We start from the raw sequence: 20,805 nt of genomic DNA on the forward strand, positions 1-20,805 counted from the left end.
CACCCAGTATGGTAGAACTAATCTCCATCTGGAAGATTTTTAGAGTAATTGGTATCAGTAGACTTTTCCAACTGTGTAATTACTTCATTGAGACTCTCTAGGATGCTTGCTTCTGGATAAGACCTTGTTACGGATAGCCTACTAAGAGAACCTGTGTTGCAGGTGACACTGATGGACAAAGAAGTAAATTGACCTGTTCACCAGGGAAGTGTTTAGCATTTTTCACCCAAAGGCTGCTTAGAGGCTATTTATGAAACAATTTTGGTTTTGTCATTTGTTCTATGGCTATTGTCTCCGATAGTGATTGAACAGTGCTTTTACGTGCATTTCAAAGGAATTCTTTGGTCCTGAGAGCAAAAAGAGATTATTACTGTAGAGGAGATACGTCCCTTCCCATCTGCTATGATAGAGGTGGTATCTAATACCTTTAAAAACTGAATCAAGTTTATTTAAGTGTAGATGAGTGGAAATCCCTTTGCCCTTTTAGAAGATCAAGTTTGGAAGATAGCTTAAATGTCTCCAAATATGTTAAGCCCGTCTGAAACAAACACAAAAACACACACACACAAAAGCCTGCAGCTTTCCTCCCTTGTTTTTGTATACATCTGCAAGATAGTTACCTTGATTTTGTGAACACTCTTTTCTGAAAGATCTGCATCCTTCTGAGCCCAGACCATGGGATTGATTGACCTGATTGGTGAAAATTGTCTGAAAAAGAGCCTTCTAGTCTAATGCCAAGCCTACATTAGAGCTAAATTCAGCCCTGGAATGCCTTGAAGAGAGGTTTTAGTTTAATCATAATTTGTAATTAAAATTTATAAGAAATGTTTTATGAGCAAACTCTTCAGAAGAATTTGATATATAATATTTATGTTAGAAAAAAAGTCTAAAAGGCTATTCTCTGAAATGTTAGCTCTAATTATACTTGGGTGCTGAACTTATAGGTTATGTTAATTTTCTTTTTTTTTTTTTGTCTATAAAACTTTTTTATACAGCAGGTTTTTATTAGTTATCTATTTTATACATATTAGTGTATAGGTGTCAATCCCAGTCTCCCAGTTCATCCCACCACCACCACCCGCCCATGTTAATTTTCTTATGCTCCTTTCCTTCTCATTTTGTAGGAAGCAATGTACGTTACTTTTGCAATCGGAAAATATCTTACTTCCTAAAAAGGAAATTTAAAAATTCTGATGCCTGTTTTGTCCTTAACCTTTTGAAACCTCCTTCTGTGTCACCGACTTCTAGAGCTCACAGTCCTGCAGTTGCTGCTGAACCAAACTTTAGTCTGCTTACCTGATGCGCAAAAAAGCTAGTCCACTGATACCGGGTTGTGGTGAAGGAAAGTACAGCGTTTATTGCAGGGCACCAAGCGAGGAGAACAGGCAGCTTATGCTCAAAAGACCTGAACTCCCCAATGGCTTTTAGGGAAGGGTTTTTAAAGACAATGTGAGGGGAGAGGGTTACAAGGTGCATGATCAGCTCATGCACAATTCCCTGATTGGTTGATGGCGAGGTAATGGTGATGTTTCAGGAATCTCAGTCATCAACCTTCTGGTTCCAACCGGTCTGGGGTCTATGTGTGCTGGTGGTCAGCATGCAGCTAACTTCTTCTACCTGGTGGGGGTTTTAGTATCTGTAAAACAATTCAAGGATATGGCTTAGGATATTATTTATAGCCCTTGAAGAGGAACTAAAGGTCCTTGACTTTGTTTTATGGCTAAACTATTATTATTCTATCTTGCTTGACTGTTTTCTCACTTCTCTGATTAAATTTGCTCTTTGGAACTCAGAGAAGGCCAAGGAGGCTAAAGCTTTGCTACAAACCAAGGGGCAGGGGTTGCAGCAGGGACGGGGGTAGGATGGAGATCTCTCCCTGGTAAGGCCCTGAAGGGTCCTACTTTGTTTCACTATCATAGTTGCATCTGTTTGTCATGGACAGCAATGCACGGGAGCTCCTTGCAAAATCAGGCTCATTTTGCAGTGATGGAAGATTCTGGACTGCCCAAATCATTAAGAGCTAGCATAAACAGAATGCTCTAATGATTGGCTTAACTGTCTTGTCACTCTTGATATGATTCATTCCATTGGCCCCTCAGTCTTAAAACTTAAAAAAAAAAATCCTTAATTCCACCGCCTAACTGTTAACCACCAACCACCCATCACCAGTGCCAACTGGAATATCTGTTGTTGCTGAGATTGATAGTGGTTTTAGCACTCGTGGATTTTCTCCTCAGTTTTTTGTAAGCCCAAGGCATCAGGTTCACTTCCTGCTCTTGGGAAGCCCTGTTCAGTTGTGGCCTACACTCTTCTCAACCAATACCACTGCCCAAAGGTAATGAATATTTTTTTAATCTTTTTTTAAAAGGCTGGAACAGGAGTGAGATAAGAGTACTAGGTATTATATGTATCTCTGAATCTTTTCACTCTAATCCAGTATGCAAATTTTAGACCTTAAAATAACAGATAGGTTTTTAGTTTTGTTCTTTTGATTCACACTTGAAATTGGATCTGGTCCTCAGAAAATGATGCCATTATAGCTATAATAGAAATTCTTGTATTCATTTTCTTATGGGGGAGGCACATTCTTATTGATGGTTGAAAGCACTTACGAATAAAGGTTTCCTGGATTTCTTGTTAAGTGGCATGGCTTATTTTTACTATTATTGACTTGCTCCCTGAGGTGAAAATGCCTCCTGGAATTAAAGCAGTTGCAGTTTCCTAGCATCTATGGAAAGATGATATATGGAGGGAAGGAAGGAAGTTGTGGGCAAAAACCACTGCTGAAGCTGCCAATACCAAATGATGTATTGCCGAGCAGTTCAGAGTGAAACTGAGAGGAAGGATTTCAGTAAGTCCCCAAATCTGCCTATTCATGTAGGCAAAGGCTTACCTTCATTTTCCTTCTCCCTCTCCTCCCCTCAGTCTGGAGAAGTAGTTTCTTCTTCCAATACCAAGTGAATGGATGTAGGATTTTTCTGCAGCGTGTACTTCCCTAGCCCCTGTAAGGCTGTGTCTCTGGGCCAGAGTGTCCTCAGGCATTAGAAGTGAGTGTAGACCCCCAGTTCCCTTCTCAAGCCTGTACACCAGAATCTGAGGCTGCCTTTTTTTTTTTTTTAATATCTTTTTTTTTTTTTTTTTTTTTTTGGTACGCGGGCCTCTCACTGTTGTGGCCTCTCCCATTGCGGAGCACGGGCTCTGGACGCGCAGGCTCAGCGGCCATGGCTCACGGGCCCAGCCGCTCCACGGCATGTGGGATCTTCCCGAACCGGGGCACGAACCCGTGTCCCCTGCATCAGCAGGCGGACTCTCAAGCACTGCACCACCAGGGAAGCCCTTTTTTTTTTTTAATATCTTTATTGGAGTATAATTGCTTTACAATGGCGTGTTAGTTTCTGCTTTATAACAAAGTGAATCAGCTATATGTATACATATATCCCCATATCCCCTCCCTCTTGCGTCTCCCTCCCACCCTCCCTGTCCCCCAACTCTATGTCATCACAAAGCACCGAGCTGATCTCCTTGTGCTATGCGGCTGCTTCCCACTAGCCATCTATTTTACTTTTGGTAGTGTATATATATCAATTCTATTCTCTCACTTCGTCACAGCTTCCCCTGTGTCCTCAAGCCCATTCTCTACATCTGTGTCTTTATTCCTGTCCGGCCACTAGGTTCATCAGTACCATTTTTTTAGATTCCATATATGTGTGTTAGCATATGGTATTTGTTTTTCTCTTTCTGACTTACTTCACTCTATATGACAGACTCTAGGTCCATCCTTGAGGCTCCCTTTTTTTTTACTTAAAGTTCTCCAAGTCACTAAGACGGCAGTGCAGTGATTTTGTTTGTTCAGGCAGCAAAATCACATGTCAGGGTGATAAATATGTATGAAACTCTGTTTAGTTCATTTTAAAGGCACCAAGGCTAACACCACCATTGCATCCATTCAGGTGAAAACGTGTTCCCTGATGGCAGGGGAGAAGAGACCTTGAAATATGTTCTTCATTAAGCTGGCTCGACCAATGAGTGGCCCTCTTGGCTTTTAGTTTTTCAGGGCTATTAATGCTGAGAAGAATAATTGGCTATTACCTAATAGCTAACAGAACATTTGGGGCAAAGTTGGGTTTTCTTGTTGTTGTTGTTTTTCATTCCAAATTATCTGAACCTCAGCTTTGTGTATTCTTTTTTCTTTTCACGGAGCAAGGGGCTTATACATTGTGTTCACAATACATCTGCAAAGGGCTTCTGGGATGTTTTCATTGCATTTTAAATGCTGCAACCACCAGAGGGCAAATTATAAGCCAAAACTTCCCTGTTAGCAGCATGCCAGAAATCTCTCAGTCTAACATAATTTGCATTGTGATTAGAAAATACACTAAATTTGATGCAGTTCTTTAGTCTTCAGAAATCACTGAGTTTTTTTTCAAAGTGTGTGCATGTGTGTTGTTGTTACGGCCAGAGTTAATGTGCCAGCCTCCCCAAAGTGTAAGGGCAAGGGCTTAGAAGCCTCCCAGGCTGGCTTCTTTGACGAAATATGGGAAAGCGCGGGTAGGAAATAAAGGTAGAAGGAAAAGGAAATTAAAAATAATGAGGTGAAGCTGGAGTGAGAGGTTGCTTTCTTCACCGGGTTAGGGGTAAGCATTGTTATTTCTAATTGAAAAGGTGAATCTTGGTGTTTGAAGGATACTTGGCTCCACTGTAGATGGACTTGAGCTATCACTGGAAACACTTTTCAAATGATTTCAAAACTTCACAGTTATAAATGTTGCAACATTTTGCATTTCTTGGGTAAATTTTTTTTCATTTTCAAAACAGTTTACACTCAGCCTAGTTAGTAATTACCTTAAAATACAGAGTTATATCCTGCTGCTAATTATCTTTACTTTCCTTTTTCCTGTTTATTCATAAACTGGATAAGAAAGATGGGGCTTTTTATTTTAATTTACAGTAAGGTCTCAGCTTAGAATGAATTCTTTCTTTGGGCTAAATACTCTCTATTCCTCAAAGAAGAAAAGGCTAGTTTTTACGAAATGGATTTTTTTTTGCAGGTTAACTCTAGAGCCTAAAGGACTTCTTTATCTTATTTGTGGAGCATCTTTTTTAAACCTCCCTCCTAACCAGATTTCTTTAAAGGTGTTAATGCTTTAAGCAGCATGATGCTACTGGGAATCTAGGAAACTCAGACTTAGCCCCTTAGGTATTGTGACTGGACGGGAAGCCCCATGTACTGGAGCCCTCTGCTCAGAGGTGAGAGCTTGTCCTTGGTGTTGAGGATGCTGACAAGAAAATAACATTTAAAAAATAATTAATTTTCTGGAAGGGCCTACCTATTTTTTTCCCTTGCAAAAGTTATATATGCCTTTCCCTTTAGAAAATGACAGGTTTGACAGCTCAGGCAAACCTCACCGAGGATAAATGAAAGAACTAACGAGATCGTGAAGAACTGTTGGAGATCTGGGGAGGGTAGGAATTGAGAGGAGACCCAGCACCCAAGGCTCCTTTTGTCCTGAGCACATTTGCTATTTATTCGTTACAGAACAGCCAAGAAACTGAATTGTGCTTTTGACAGTTGTGTGCAGCTGGGGTTACAGAAGTCAGTGCTCGGGGCTGGCCAAAGGTGAGGACAAAGAAAAGTCAGCCCCACTTTAAGCTGGAATCATGAAGAGCTACACCCTCAGGACAAGAGTGAACCAGTTTTGCATCATCTGGGTGAGCTAGAGAGCTAGCTTTCGTTTTGGCTTAAGGTAGACCCAGACTTCTGGTGCCTGGCAGAAGAAAATGGAATTTTCTGGGGGAAGGTACCATCACCCTAGGCCACAAGTTTCACCTACAATTAAGATTTTATTGAATTTTGGGTGCATTTTGAGGGACTATCCTACAGGATTTTAGGAGAGATTAGAAGTGGGTGTGAGGGCTTCCCTGGTGGCGCAGTGGTTGGGAGTCCGCCTGCCGATGCAGGGGAAACGGAAACGGGTTCATGCCCTGGTCTGGGAAGATCCCACATGCCGCGGAGCAGCTGGGCCCGTGAGCCATGGCCACTGAGCCTGCGCGTCTGGAGCCTGTGCTCCGCAACGGGAGAGGCCACAACAGTGAGAGGCCCGCGTACCGCAAAAAAAAAAAAAATGAAGTGGGTGTGAGTCAAAGACAGGATCATGGAAGACTTTGGTTTTGGCCTCAATGACTGGAAGAATAGAGTTCTTTCCCACCATTTAAGGTGGAAAAGATGGCAAGTGGAGTAGACTTGGAGTGGCAAGGTCAGAAGTGCAGTTGAGATGTCTAGACATCCAAATGTAAGTAACAAATAGGCAGGTTCTCTCAACAAGAGAAGTGTGGGCTAAAGATATAAATTTGGGAGTGTTTTTATTAATTAATTAATGCCTGGAGAAGAAGACCAAAGACACAGGAAATCACGTAGAGAGAATGCAAGGACAAGCCACAGAATGGAGGAAGGTTTTTTCAACATATGTAACCAACACAAAACTACAAATCAGCAAGAAAAACAGACAACCCCAAAGAGAAATGGCTAGAGACTTGAACTGGCTCTTCATATAAACAAGTAGCTAAACGTCCAGTAACCATATGGAAAGGTACACAACCCAATTAGTAATCAGGAAAGGTGAAATAAACCACAGAAAGAAAGATATTACTAGAGAATCCCCATGCATACTGTCAGAGAATGGAAATAGTTTCAACCATTTAAAAAATAATTTGGCATTACCTAATGAAGTTGGAAATATTCATTGTCTTTAACCCAGCAGTTCCACCCCTAGGTATATCTTATAATGTTTGCACGCGTGCACGATGTGTAGAAGAATGTTCTTTGTGACATTGTTCATAATAGTGAAAAACTAGAAATGACCTAAATACCCATCATCTGTAGAGTGGATAAATTTTGATATACTCATCCAATGGGATATTATCAGGTAATAAAAATACACACCTCAGTTATACTCAATAACAGGGGTGAATGAAATCACAAATTCATTTAGCAGAAGGTGCTAGACAAAAAAGAATAAAATCAAACAAAAACTAATGTTTAGAAATAATAGTAAAATCTTATAAGGTAAAAGGTGCAAAGAAGTGAATACCATAAGAATCAGGAGAGCAGTTACCTCTAGGGGATAGAGGGTGTGATCTGGAAGGGATGCACTGGGCTTTGGGGTGCTGGTGATGTTTTATTTCTTGATTTGGGGCCATATATATATATAAAAATATATTAATATACGCCAGTGGTATCCTTTCTACTTGCCTGGTTATTTTGCTCATCCTGAGGCTTAATCTAGGGGGAAAGAGTCTGTAGGAAGTGAGGTCATTACCATTCATCCAGTCAGTATTTGCATAGATAAGACATTTTTCTAGATGCTCTGGGGTAGAGTTGAGCAAGTCCTGGTCACTGCTGTTCATAGAGCTCACAGTGCTGTAAGGGTGATTGAGAGTGCACCCAGGTGCTCAAGGGTGGCAGCACACGTCAGGGATAAGAATAAAGGCTTTGAAGCCAGAAGCCTGTATTTTAAGCCAGGATCTACCTGTTACCAGCTGTGTGGCTCTGGGCAGCTTACCTCATTTCCCGAAGCTGTGGCTTCATAATGTGCAAAATGCAGATGGTAGTATCTACCACAGAGTTAGGAATATTAAGTGCATTGATGTGCATGAAGTGCTTGCTACATAGTAACTAGTGCCTTGACGTATTAGCTGCTTTTTGAAGTAACTCATAGAAAGGATATGAAACCACCATGAACAAGACGTGGAGATGCACCGGAAGCACACTGCAATCATCCCAGCCTGAAGAGCGGGGAGTATACATGATGCTGAGGGCGTATGGGAAGGAGCTGTGGGAGTTTCAGAAAGTTGGAGGGAAGGGTCCAGGTACCCTAGGCAGAGGGCAGTGTGACCAGGGCTGTGGGCTCGGGGTGCAGCAGCTTGTGTTAGCATAGTCCTGTGTGACCAGTGGGGCTTGCAGTCTGGAAGCCCCTGGGCTGGAGTGGTCTGCAGACACGTTTGCCTGGGATGATAGGCTTCATTTTTTTAAATGTGTTTTTTCAGGGAAAGAGTCTTTAGAAGAAGACATGAGCTGTGCCTCTAACCGCAGTTACCACCACTCTCTGTGCTGAGACCCATCATTCTTTGTTTGCCAGATGCCTGGACCCTGAAGGCACTGATGTTTATAAACCTTAGACTGTCTCTTGGGCTGAGTGTGAAAGTAGCATGAGGAAACCATGGGAAACTTGCACGGGGACTGGATCATGGGAGGAGTTGAACGTCATACCAGTGAGTTTGGACTTACTCTGCAGGTAGTAGGGAGCCATTGCAAGGTTTTGAGCAAGGTGTTGAATGAATAGAAAACTCTATTAGTTTAGTCTAGCATGATCTACACTGGACCTGGGGGCATCCATTAGGAGGCTTTGGCGGTGGCCCGGTGAAAAGGAATAAAAGACTTGAACCAGAGCACAGAAAGCACAGGGTATATTTGACAGCCGTTCTGGGGGCTGACTTAATGCCATTTGGTAACTGATGAGGTATGTGTTGAATGAGAATAACAGTACCAGTAACAGAAGTGGGAAGGAGGTGGGCATAAGTGTGGGCCCAGGAGGCATTTAGTGATGAGGCACTGAGTTTGAGGTGGGAGGCAGGCTTTCTGCTCAGCAGAACGGCTCAGAGTTGGTTAAGAGACTCAGTGTTGTGAGAGAGAGTTCTGAACTTTTTTCTCAAAGGCCATGTTAACTGCATGATACAGTAGGTCCTCTACATGCAAACGAGTTCTGTTCCGAGAGCACGTCTGTAAGTCCAGTTTGTTCGTTAGTCCAACAAAGTTAGCCTAGGTACCCAACTAACGCAATCATCTATATAGTACTGTCACACAAATAATATTAATACATAAAAAACAAACAAACACAAAAAAGAAATTTTTTTTTTTTTTTTTTTGGGCGGTACGCGGGCTTCTCACTGTTGTGGCCTCTCCCATTGAGGAGCACAGGCTCCGGATGCGCACGCTCAGCGGCCATGGCTCACGGGCCCAGCCTCTCCGCAGCATGTGGGATCTTCCCGGACCGGGGCACGAACCCTAGTCCCCTGCATCGGCAGGCAGATTCTCAACCACTGCGCCACCAGGGAGGCCCAGAAAACATTTTTAATCTTACACTTCAGTACCTTGAAAAGTACAGTAGTACTAGGTATATCACTACTGCTTTTACACTTGCTTCCGGACATCCTGGGCTTGAAATAAAGATACTGTACTACTGTACTCTATACAGTACTTACAATAAAGTACACAAAAGCACAACCACTCGCAGAGGATGCGTGCACATGACAATGTACGCCAGACATGTGAACTAACTTACGTGATTGGATGTGTCGAACGCACATTCGCATCTTTGAAAGCTTGCAACTTGAAGGTTCGTGTGTAGGGGATTTACTGTAATTGTTTTTGACAGTCCAATGACTTAATGTGGTCACTGTCCTATGGTGGGCTTTACTTGGTCCAGTGCAAATGGCTCTAGTCCTTGGTGGTTGTCAATAAACCAAGCACGTTGGTTGCAGAACTGTGGGTCGTACACAGAGAGAATGATTAGTGTTGACTAGTGAAAACAGAGGTGGGGGCATCTTGAGTTTATCCTCAAGTTGCACTGAGAAAGCTGGGTCCCGGGGCTGGTGGCCAGAAGGCATGCCTCATTTGGCACTGGCTGGATTGACAACAGGCCCAGACACACTTGCAAACATACTTCGCCCAGCCTGGGATTTGGCACACCTGCTGTGTGCTGAGTGGGTGGCCTGACTCATCCATGTGCACCTGCGGTGGTGCCTTTACCTGCTGGAGAGAATTTTGCCCAGAAGAAAAGCCATTCAGTGAAGAGTTCTTGAATCTCCGATGTAAGAAGCCTGGTTTACTGAAGTGGCTCCAGAAAGCTTTTGTAAATTATGAGAAAGACGACAATTATTGGTAATTCACTGATGCTTAAGGCTTGCCTATTTTTAGATCAACTTAATTGTATACTTGTGCTTTTTAATGAGCTGGAAATTGGCTTTGGGACTCCATATGTGAGTGGATACAGTCAAAAAATGCTCATGTTTGAGTACTTAGAATTTTACAGGTTTGTAGTTATATTTTTGCTTATAGCTTTTTCACTTATGTTAATATATTTTTCATGCTGAATCCTAAGGAACAAATCTTTATTTATATAACCTTAATTCCATTGAAAATGTGCTGCCAATGGATCATCGGTTATATAATTTCCATTCTATAAGGTTTTTTGTTGTTAATGTTAACAATATATTGCACAGGTAAGAGTTCCAAAACTCTTCCGTAATCTTTGAGATTGACTTTATAAGAAGTGTAGTTACAGAAAATTCTGATTTTAGAAACAAATTTTAATCCGCTTAAGCATTTTGCTTTAGATATTTTGAAGGCAAACACATGAATTTTTTTCAAACACATTAATAGAATTTGCTTGACTATTTACTTCTTAGATTGAATGACTTTTGTTTTAGCTCAGGATCTCTGACCTAATTGAAAGATTAAAAATTGTCCATAGGGGCTTCCCTGGTGGCGCAGTGGTTGAGAGTCTGCCTGCCGATGCAGAGGACATGGGTTTGTGCCCCGGTCTGGGAGGATCCCACATGCCGCGGAGCGGCTGGGCCCGTGAGCCATGGCTGCTGGGTCTGCGCGTCCGGAGCCTGAGCTCCGCAACGGGAGAGACCACAGCAGTGAGAGGCCCGCATACCGAAAAAAAAAGAAAAAAAAATTGTTCATAAAGTGTTAAGACCTTTGGTTAGAAATTTAAAATCATGTCTTGAATTTTATGCCCATGTTGAAGATGCTACTCAGAGATGAAACTGGAGTTTAGTTCTTTTGATAGGTCCTGGGTCAGCCTAAACCAGGCTTCCTTTTAGGGTTTTTGTTTATGGTGTCATGGGCTACAGCTTTAAATAGGCAGGTGGAGGGAATTCCCTGGCGGTCCAGTGGTTAGGACGCCGTGCTTCCACTGACGGGGGCACGGTTGGATCCCTGGTCAGGGAACTAAGATCCCGCATGCTGTAAGGTGTGGCCAAATGCAGAAAATAATAAAATTAAATAGGCAGGTGGATTCAGGGTGTTGGTTCCAGTCCTACTGGGGCCACATGGCTTGGATATACATGGTATCTATTTAAAACAGAAACAGTTTCTGAATTTTTCTCAGGCAAACTGTTATGAGGCAAACTCTATGGCTGTTAGTTCCTCAAGTTCTCTTGCCCTGCTCTGCCCCCTTCTCCTTGCCCATCTTAATTCTCATCTCATAATTGCTTTGGTGGGGGTTGTTTCTGTATTTTTCTCTGTGTTTTTCTTTTTATTGGTGGTTTCTTTGTTCCAAGGAAGAACCAGATTTTCTATTTCTAGTATTCTGTTCAGAAACTCCATGCCCTTCCCCTAGATTGCCTGTCACCCGAGAGATGGCAGAACAAAGCAGGCAGCAGAGCCATTTGTTCCAGGTCTGTCTTTGGGGGATGATGAAAACTGTGTCTTTGGCAGAGTTAGAGCTCAGGATGGCTTGACATTTTCCCAGTGGGTTAGCATAACCCAGGGACCTCTCTTGAGTTCTGGTAACGACCACTTAACCATCAAATTTTCCTTAGGGTATGGCTCTTGAGAGGAAAAAGCCTTTTCAAATGGAGAGCTTTTTATAGATTTCATTACTAGTTGAATCTGTATTCTTATAGGAAATACCTAATCAGATATTGATGGTGTTAGGCCATCTGTCTGTATATGAGTATTTTCCTCTAAGCCAATGAGAACCTTACCTTTGCTCAGATTGATATTCTGCGACAACTGCTGCTTGGGGGGCAAGAGATTTTTCAACATTAGATTGCATCCTTTATTGTTTTAATTTACTTCAAGGCAGAAACATAACACTAAAAAAAGGCAGAAGGGGGCTCTTTCAAATAAAAAAGACAGCAATTGAAAACATATTAGAGGAAAACACAGCTAATATTTTTAAAAAGCTATGCAAATGGTTTAAAGGTTTTAAGACTACAGTTCGTTTTTCTAAAACCAGTAGATATCATTTAAGCTTAGTGTTCATAAACTATTTTAGGGCAAGGATAATGTCTTAACCATAGATTGTACTCCCTCTAACATAATACATTCAGGTAGAAGACATGCCACACAGGTAATGTTTATAGAATACAGGTATTAGTTGAAGATGTACGTGTTTTGCTATTTTTTCCTCGTAAGTGATGCTTTTCCCACTGAGGTCTTTGTGTCCGAAATGCTGGAAACTCTTCTCATTCTCAGTGCCTTACTCTTAGTTCTTTTAATTACTGCTTGGTCTTGCAGAAACTGAGTTTTAAAGGGTTAGCTAAAAATAGACTTGTCGCTGTAAGCACCTCTTCACATCTGCTTTCTTTCTCGGTCCCTGCAAGGCTGACCAGTTTTTTTGGAGTTGTGTATCAAAAACAGTTAGAGGGAAAACAGCATCTGTTTAGTCAACATTTCCAGTGTTGGAAGAAGATGTCAGATTTTTAACTTTTTTTGTTTTCTTTTTCAACACCAAGTATGGTGCTTTCAGAGCAATGGAAATTGTTTCAAATGTGGAGATGGTTAGGTGTAGCCTTTTGAGGTCCGTCAGGCCCACTGAGCTCTCTGTTGTCCATCTCACCCTGTGCAGGGTTTACAAAGAGACATGGCATCCACTGGGCGAGTGTATATGGCTCACTGTTTTCTACGTTTAGTCATTTGACCTTCCGAATGCCAAGGGCACACTAGGCACTTGTGGATGGAGGAGTGTGAAGCCAGCCCCTCTGAGGTTTGCTCAGGACCCGGTGGGAGAACTCTGGTTTAGAGTTCAGAGCAGGGTTTGGGCCCCAAGCTCTGCCACCTTCCAGATGAATTACCTTGGTCCAGTAACCTGTTACGTCACATATGAAATAGGGGTGATCATGCCTGCCTAACGCACGTGATGAGCCTGGGACGCACTGCCTGCCTGAGGAAATGGTTTTGAAGGTAGAATTAAGGAGTGGTGTCATCTTAGACCCCGCAATCCAACTAGGTGTGCTTCATTGTTTTTAGTAGTTTTTGCTTAATCTGCCCATGGTTCTGAAAATACCAGGCCCTGTGGCTCTCATTCCCTTCACCCCCTACCATGAATCAACAGCCCCTCCCAGCTGAGAACTTTAGAAATAATGCACAGTGATTCATGAGAACCCCAGTCGTTGTGTGTCCACTGAATTTCTTTTATTCTCTTTTGGTTTTGAAGGTTGGAGTACATTTTTTTTAAACTTCTTTTGCAGCAACACTATAACCTTATCTTTTAATTTCATAAATAAGAGGCCTTGCCTTTTGGTTTTTTAGGAAAGATGTTTTTTAGGAGGTGTGATGTTTGGTCTCATTACAGAAAGTTAATTATTTGTACTTATTTTTGCCAAGCATGCTTACTAGTACATTGGGAAACAGCATTCAGAATAATTTACTAAGTATTTTTTGTGATTGTAGCATCTCTTCCCTCTCTCCACACATTGTATAAATGCAAGTAAGCTGTAATTCATTCAATAAAAACCGACAGTTGCAAAATTTCTATTTTTTAATAATTTTTATGCTCATGGTATAAACATTTAAGAGTACCAAAGGGTTATATATATGCTGGAAAGTAAGTTTTCTTCCTTTCCTCATCCCCAATTGTTCCCTACAGAGATAACCACTTATATGTTCTTAAAAATGGAAATCAGTGTTTAATCATGGTTTGATGCTCTGATATATTTGCCCTATCACTTCTTGGCCTTTTGACTAAGATCAAGTGCCTCTGACTATGTACTATAATTTTTGGTTATAAGTTAGAGGAATCAGGAGCAAGTTACTAGGTGTACACTTGGACATATGAGCAGAAATGACTAATGTAACTTTTATGATATACTCGGTTTAACTAGGTTTCTGAGCCATTGTTCCCATGGCTTTGAGTGTCTTGCTTTCCACATCTGTGTTTTTTCATTTTCCAGTTGCAGCATGAGAAAGCTGAGCTAGAACAGCACCTCGAGCAGGAGCAGGAATTCCAGGTCAACAAACTGATGAAGAAAATTAAGAAACTGGAGAACGATACCATTTCTAAGCAGCTTACGTTAGAACAGGTAAAAATGTATGGTTCTCTCCGTACCCTTTTTAGGATCGTTATAGTTATATATATATATATATATTTCTCATATCATCAGCTGTTCTTTCAAGCTTTAAGAGGTCCTGAGGAATGTCAGTGAAAAATATTTTTCAACTTTTTCTTCTCACAGTGGCGGTTTCCTCTCTGAAGTACACATTGGCAGATCTGCATAGCACCTGCTCACTCTTTCACACAATTTTGCTTTTCTTAACCACAATTAATAAAGTTTCAGGAGATACGTTGTGATGTACTGATTTATAGGCAGGAAATGTTAGGTTCCTTTTGCAAAAAGGGGAAGAATATGTTTTTAACCACAGGCTCGTTTCTGTGAAAGTTCCTGAGACAGTGTGGCTATGGAACTAAAACTTTTCTTTCAAGGGTTCTTCAGAACAATTAGCATTTTTTGTCTTTGAATTATTAGCAACCTTATATGAACCCCGTCTTTTCCCACCTAGATTTGTTGATACAGGTATGGAGTCCTAGACTTAGTTGCACATCCTGGTTCAGCCACTAATGAGTTTTGTGACCTCGCATTAACTTCATTAACTTCTCTGGGCCCAGGTTTTCCATTTGCAAACAGAAGCACAAACTAAAGTCAGGCGTGGCAAGCTTAAAAAGGTACAGGAGGCGGAAGGTGATAGCGCACAGTTTCTTTGGCCACTGCCCTTGGTAGACGTTGGTATTTGAGCACAGGTCTTGCCTTAGGAGGCCAGGCTGGTCCTTATCTGCCAACTCACAGAATCGCGGGCCACCGCTGTCAGTCCTTCCAAGTTGGGGTGTCAGACAGAAGCTCCTAGTGCTTTTCCCCATGCTCTTTTCCCAAAGTTAGAAGAGGCTGACCGTAGTCTACTGCCACCTGGTTTCCATGTCAAATTCAGTGTATTCACATTTTCTAGTTCTTTGCGATGTGGATCCCAGTTACCACTTTGATGATTTGGCCAAGCTCTTCATGCAGAGTTGTCTGATTTATCCCAATTTTAGGATCTTTCTGTGCATCTTAGTCCGTGCTGACTGGTTCTTGAATCACCCTCAGGACCATTCTCATTTCATCATTGTACTTGAGACTGAAACCGTGAGGGGAATGTCAGGCTTGAGAGGAAGTCAGGGTTTGTTTTAAACTAATTGGACTGACTTTTGGTTTTTGTGTTATTCTTGTATCTACCTATATCAAAGGGTGGAACGTCACTGGGTTTTCTAAGACTATGAATAATGGCCTTGGAAATTTTTCCATTCCTTCTAGGTTAAAGAACAAAAAAGTTTCATTTCCACGGGTTGGCTGTTTTACTCATATCCAGAGTAATCTATTCTTACCCATCCTCTTTGGAATTCAGATGCAATTTCTAAATTTAGAAAACTCCCCCACATCTCCCCAACCCTGCCTCCAGCTTAAAGCATTTTGTTCCAAAGTTCACCTGTTTAATTTCCAGGGTAGGCAATAGCCAGTTCTTTTCAAATTAAAGTTTGGAAGATTCTTGTTTAAGTCCCTGACATACCAAGAACTCATTACTGGTACTTGTTAATCAAGAGTTAACCAAGTGGCCAGGTGAAATTTTCACAGTGGTTGGTATTGTGAGAACTTCCCTTGGTCAACACCTTCCCTGTGATGGCTGTCAATAACGGAAGTAGCTTCTATCTTGTATTTGCTTACAGGCTCCTTGAGGAGACTTTGGAGCTCTGACCCCCACAGTTTAGTTGTGGCCACAAGGTGGGGGTAGTGGCCTAGAGTCAGAAAGAGAAGGGTTGGCTGATCCTACCGTCCCTGGGAGAGAGGATGGATGGCTGCACGGTCTTAAGGCTCTTTGGAAACTTTAGTAACTAAATGCTTTTAAAATGAGGCCCAAGGCATACATTCTCCCAAAGTTAACGATGTAGCCCGCTGTAAGGCATCTTTCAGACCTCAGCACTAAAGAAATGGATTTCCACAATGGAATGTGTGCATTGCAAAGCCCTAAACTGGAAATTATCCTCAGATCTGGGATATCAAGTCCTTATTTTATTTTTTTAATTTTAATTTTTAAAAAATTTTATTGGAGTATAGTTGATTTACAATGTTGTGTTAGTTGCAGGTGTACAGTGGAGTTAATGTTATACATATACCTATATCCACTCTTTTTTTGGATTATTTTCCCATATAGGCCATTACAAGTCCTCATTTTAATTAAGATGGAGAAAAGTAACACCATCCTAAAACTTTCCTCCCTTTCTTTTGGGTATGTCTAGGATGATTATATGTTGGGGAATTTATTTGTTTTAGCTACAAGTAATCTTAGTCAGTGTTTAGGGGGGAATGTTTGTTTCTTTCTACTGTAGAAATGTCTTCCATGTTTCCATGGATGTGATCTGATCCTCTCTTGTGGCCATCTCTTGGGATTATCGTCTGTATTATAATATTTACGATATGTCGTAGGCTGTAAAATATATCTTATACTGAAATTATTATCAGAAGAGCCAAGGCATGTGCTGTACTATGCATTATAATGATATATGTGTGTAGTACATGCCTTTGCTCTTCTATCTGACAATAAACATATTTTTAAAACTAAAAGCTATTTTAGTTCTATTTGAAGGCAGTTATCCTATGTGTCCCGTGCCTTGCTGCTGCTTTGTTGGAAGAGTTTAAATAAAGTGTGGATTTAGACAGGTGCCTGGAGAGCTGTCATTTGTACTTTGAAAGGCGGTGTAGGGTAGGTTCAGGGCCTGGGTACTGGACTTGAATGGAACCAGATGTGAACCTCTTTCCTCTGCTAAATATCTTAATTTATTTATTTTTTGGTAGCAGCTTTATTGAGTTATAATTCACATACCATTACAAATCATCCATTTAAAGCGTACAATGCAATGGTTTCTAGTATATTTAGTGTTGTGTAACCACAACCAAAATCAATTTTAGAACATTTTCATCACCTCAGAAGAAACCTTGTCACTCAATCCCCTAATCCCCTTAAGCAACCACTACCCTACTTTCTGTCTCTGTGTATTTGCTTATTCTGGACACTTCCTATAAATGGAATCATATAGTGTGTGGTCTTGTGTGACTGCCTTCTTTCACTTAACATGATATTTTTATCCACGGTATAGCATATATCAGTACTTCATTCCTTTTCCTGGCTAAGTAATAATCCATGATATGGATGTACCACATTTTGTTTATCCATTCATCATTTGCTGGACATTTAGGCTGTTTCGGCCTTTTGGTTATTATGAGTAATGCTGCTGTGAACATTCATGTACGATTTTTTGCGTGGACATGTGTTTGAATTTTTCTTGGAAATTAGAATGGAATTGCAGGGTCACATGCCAACTCTGTTTATCTTTTGGAGGAAATGCCAGACAGTTTTCAAAGTGGCTGCACCATGTTATTGCAGCCATCCTGGTGGATGTGAAGTGGCATCACATTGTGGTTTTGTATTTCCCTGAGGCTAAAGATGTCGAGTATATTTTCAGGTGCTTCTTGGCCATTTGTATATCTTCTTTGGAGAAATGTCTATTCAAGGTCTTTTTATTATGGAATTATAAGAGTTCCTTATATATTCTTATACATATAATATATATATTTTATAAGATACAAGTCCCTTATGAGATACATCATTGCAAATATTTTCTCATTTTCTGTGGGTGTTCTTTGCACTTTCTTGAATGTGTCCTTTGAAGCATAGAGGTTTTTTAATTCTGGTGAAGTCCAATTATTAAATTTTTTCTTTGGTTGCTGTGTTTTGGTATCATATCTTAGAGTGCAAAGTCACGAAGATTTACCCCTGTTGTCTTTTTTGGGTGCTTACATTTAGGTCTTTGATTCCTTTTGAGTTAATTTTTTTTTTTTTTTGCGGTATGTGGGCCTCTCACTGTTGTGGCCTCTCCCGTTGCGGAGCACAGGCTCCCGACGCGCAGGCTCAACAGCCATGGCTCACGGGCCTAGCCGCTCTGTGGCATGTGGGATCTTCCCGGACCGGGGCACGAACCCGTGTCCCCTGCATCGGCAGGCGGACTCTCAACCACTGCGCCACCAGGGAAGACCTTGAGTTAATTTTTATATGTGGTGTAAAATAGGGTCCAAATTCATTCTTTTGCATGTGACTATCTAGTCTCAACCAGTTCATTTCTGAGCCTCAGTTTCCTTATCTGTAAAATGGCAATAATAGCAAACCTGTGTCAGGTACAATGAATGAGAGAGAGTGTAAGGTGATTTGCATAATGCCTGCTACATAGGCACTCAACATAAGGTAGCTGCTGCTGTTAATTTTTAAATAAGCATATATATATATGTGTGTAACTGAATCACTTTGCTGTACACTTGAAACAAACACATCTTTAATTAACTATACTTCAATTCAAAATAAAAAGAAACTAAAAAAAAAATCATCTATATTTTGAACCTAATGGGTTGAACCTGCAGAAGGGGTATTGGAAGGCCTCTGCCAGGGATTCATGTTGGCCATAACATGTTTGTTTTGAAGGTGTAGCTTAGGTTGTAACAGTTTTTAAGAGGGCACCTGGGGACTTCCCTGGTGGCGCAGTGGTTAAGAATCCGCCTGCCAATGCAGGGGATGCGGGTTCGAGCCCTGGTCCGGGAAGATCCCACGTGCTGTGGAGCAACTAAGCCCATGAGCCACAACTACTGAGCCCGTGTGCCACAACTACTGAAGCCTGCGTGCCTAGAGCCCGTGCTCCACGACAAGAGAAACCACCACAATGAGAAGCCCGCACACTGCTACGAAGAGTAGCCCCCGCTCACTGCAACTAGAGAAAGCCCGTACACAGCAACGAAGACCCAACGCAGCCAAAAATAAATGAATGAATTAATTAATTTAAAAAGAAAAGAAAGAAAAGGAAGTCATCTGCCTTTTCTCTGTAAAGCAGAACTTATCTGGGTTTGGGACTAAGTCTTAGACTCCTTGCAAGTTGGGCTCCAATTAACTCACGTGCTGGAGGCCTAATTTTAAGTTAATCTCACCAAAAGTCAGGCCTTCGGCATGGACCCTCGAATTAGTCAGATAGCATTTGTTCTTCTCTTAGAATCTGAGATCTTTTCATTCTTTAAGAAGGGAATGTTACCAGCTTGATCATCAAGGGCTCTGGGCTATCAATGGTTCTGTCGGTGTTTTGCAGGATAAGAATTCATAGAATTGTAGAGCTGGAAGGCCACATTGCGGGGGAAGACTACCTCTGTCATTACTTTGTCCCCAGCCCCTCATGGGGATGTGAGAAAGTGGGGAAATCACGAGGAAATCCAGGGGCAGGGGCATCAGATCTGCCCAGGCTTTGGAACCACAGCTACCTGCACCTGTTTCCTCTTCCTCCAGAACTTGCTGCCTAGGAAGCAGGCTTGGGAGGAAAATGGACCAGCTTGGCCTGTAGGTGGCCCAGCCTGCTTATACCTGCTCACACTTTTTCAGAGAAGGAAACCCAGAGGGAGATCAAGAGGCTTTCCTCCAAGTCACACAACTTAGCATTCTGAATGTTAAACTCCAAAAGATACTTTATAAGCAGATATAAAAAAGCATGTTCAGAAAAATGTAACATTAGGAGGTCTTTGCAGCACTAATAATTAGTATTAGTCTAATAAACTGGATTACTTTAGTCAATATGACTTTAGTACTCTGAAAGCCTCTTTTTTTTTTTTTTTTTTTGCGGTACGTGGGCCTCTCACCGCTGTGGCCTCTCACCGCTGTGGCCTCTCCCGTGGAGCGCAGGCTCCGGACGTGCAGGCTCAGCAGCCATGGCTCACGGGCCCAGCCGCTCCGCAGCATGTGGGATCTTCCCGGACCGGGGCATGAACCTGTGTCCCCTGCATCCGCAGGCGGACTCTCAACCACTGCGCCACCAGGGAAACCCTCTTAAGGGCTCTTTTAAACACACACTGGTGGGCACTGCCTATTGCAACATGTGGTCACTGTCACATTTAGGTGATAAGAACATTTTGAACTTAAAATATTCTCTAAGTGTCAAGAGCTCTTCATCAGAATGTGTTCTGTCAACTAGGAAGGATTTTCCTTCTCCGGAGGATAACTAGCATGAAAGGGCACAAATTAGCTTATTTATTAAGTGAAGTTCAGCTCAGCAGATGTGAGGACCTTCTGTGCACTTTGCACAGAAAATTACAGGAAAGAAGAAAACAGCAGCCATAAACAGGTGGTTTTGACACTTAACTATTATTAGCTAGTACAGTAGAAAAATCTGGAATAAATTAGTTGGAGAATTAGTCATGTAATTCAGCTGACACTTAATGATGAACAGGGATGCCTGTCATGTACTAGACCTCTTACTCTTTTCTCCTGTGGTTGGCCCAGTCAAGTTTTCTCAGTTATTTCTAGAATCTGGGGTGTATTTTCTTATCAGAGATGTCCTTTCTTCCCAGAGCACAGACAACCATTTCTAAAGGCTGGCTTTAGGATTGGAATGGTCATTTTATTTATTAGCATCTACGTGTAATTACAGTATCTTAGCCCCTGTAGTTTTGGGACGCTCTTGAGTTCATATCTCCCTTTCACCTGAACAAGCTGTGTGACTTCAGGCCAGCAATTTGATCTCTTCTGTGAACAGACTTACTCTCTAACTTGTAGGTTTGTTGGGGGGATAAATCTTCCATTCTGCCTCTCCTCACGCTCCATCCCTATTGAAGTTCTTTCATTTCTCTTGTCGGGGAAGGAGAAATTATCCTCTTCCCTTCTAGGTTTTTCTGGCTGGTTGAAGA

At 41.7% G+C, this 20,805-nt stretch overlaps 1 protein-coding gene across 1 annotated transcript in view; it reads left to right on the plus strand.

The window, feature by feature from the left end:
• Positions 1–20,805, plus strand: part of CCDC6 (coiled-coil domain containing 6) — a gene marked incomplete at its 5' end in the record, with an annotated part of 117,758 nt that overhangs the window by 54,553 nt on the left and 42,400 nt on the right. Inside the window, one exon of the mRNA XM_079715804.1 lies at positions 13,963–14,091. Within this exon, the coding sequence (XP_079571930.1) occupies positions 13,963–14,091 (129 nt within the window). The remainder of the gene's footprint in view (positions 1–13,962; positions 14,092–20,805) is intronic.

This window comes from Hyperoodon ampullatus, assembly GCF_949752795.1.
Source record: "Hyperoodon ampullatus genome assembly, chromosome: 1".
Taxonomy (NCBI): Eukaryota; Metazoa; Chordata; class Mammalia; order Artiodactyla; family Ziphiidae; genus Hyperoodon; species Hyperoodon ampullatus.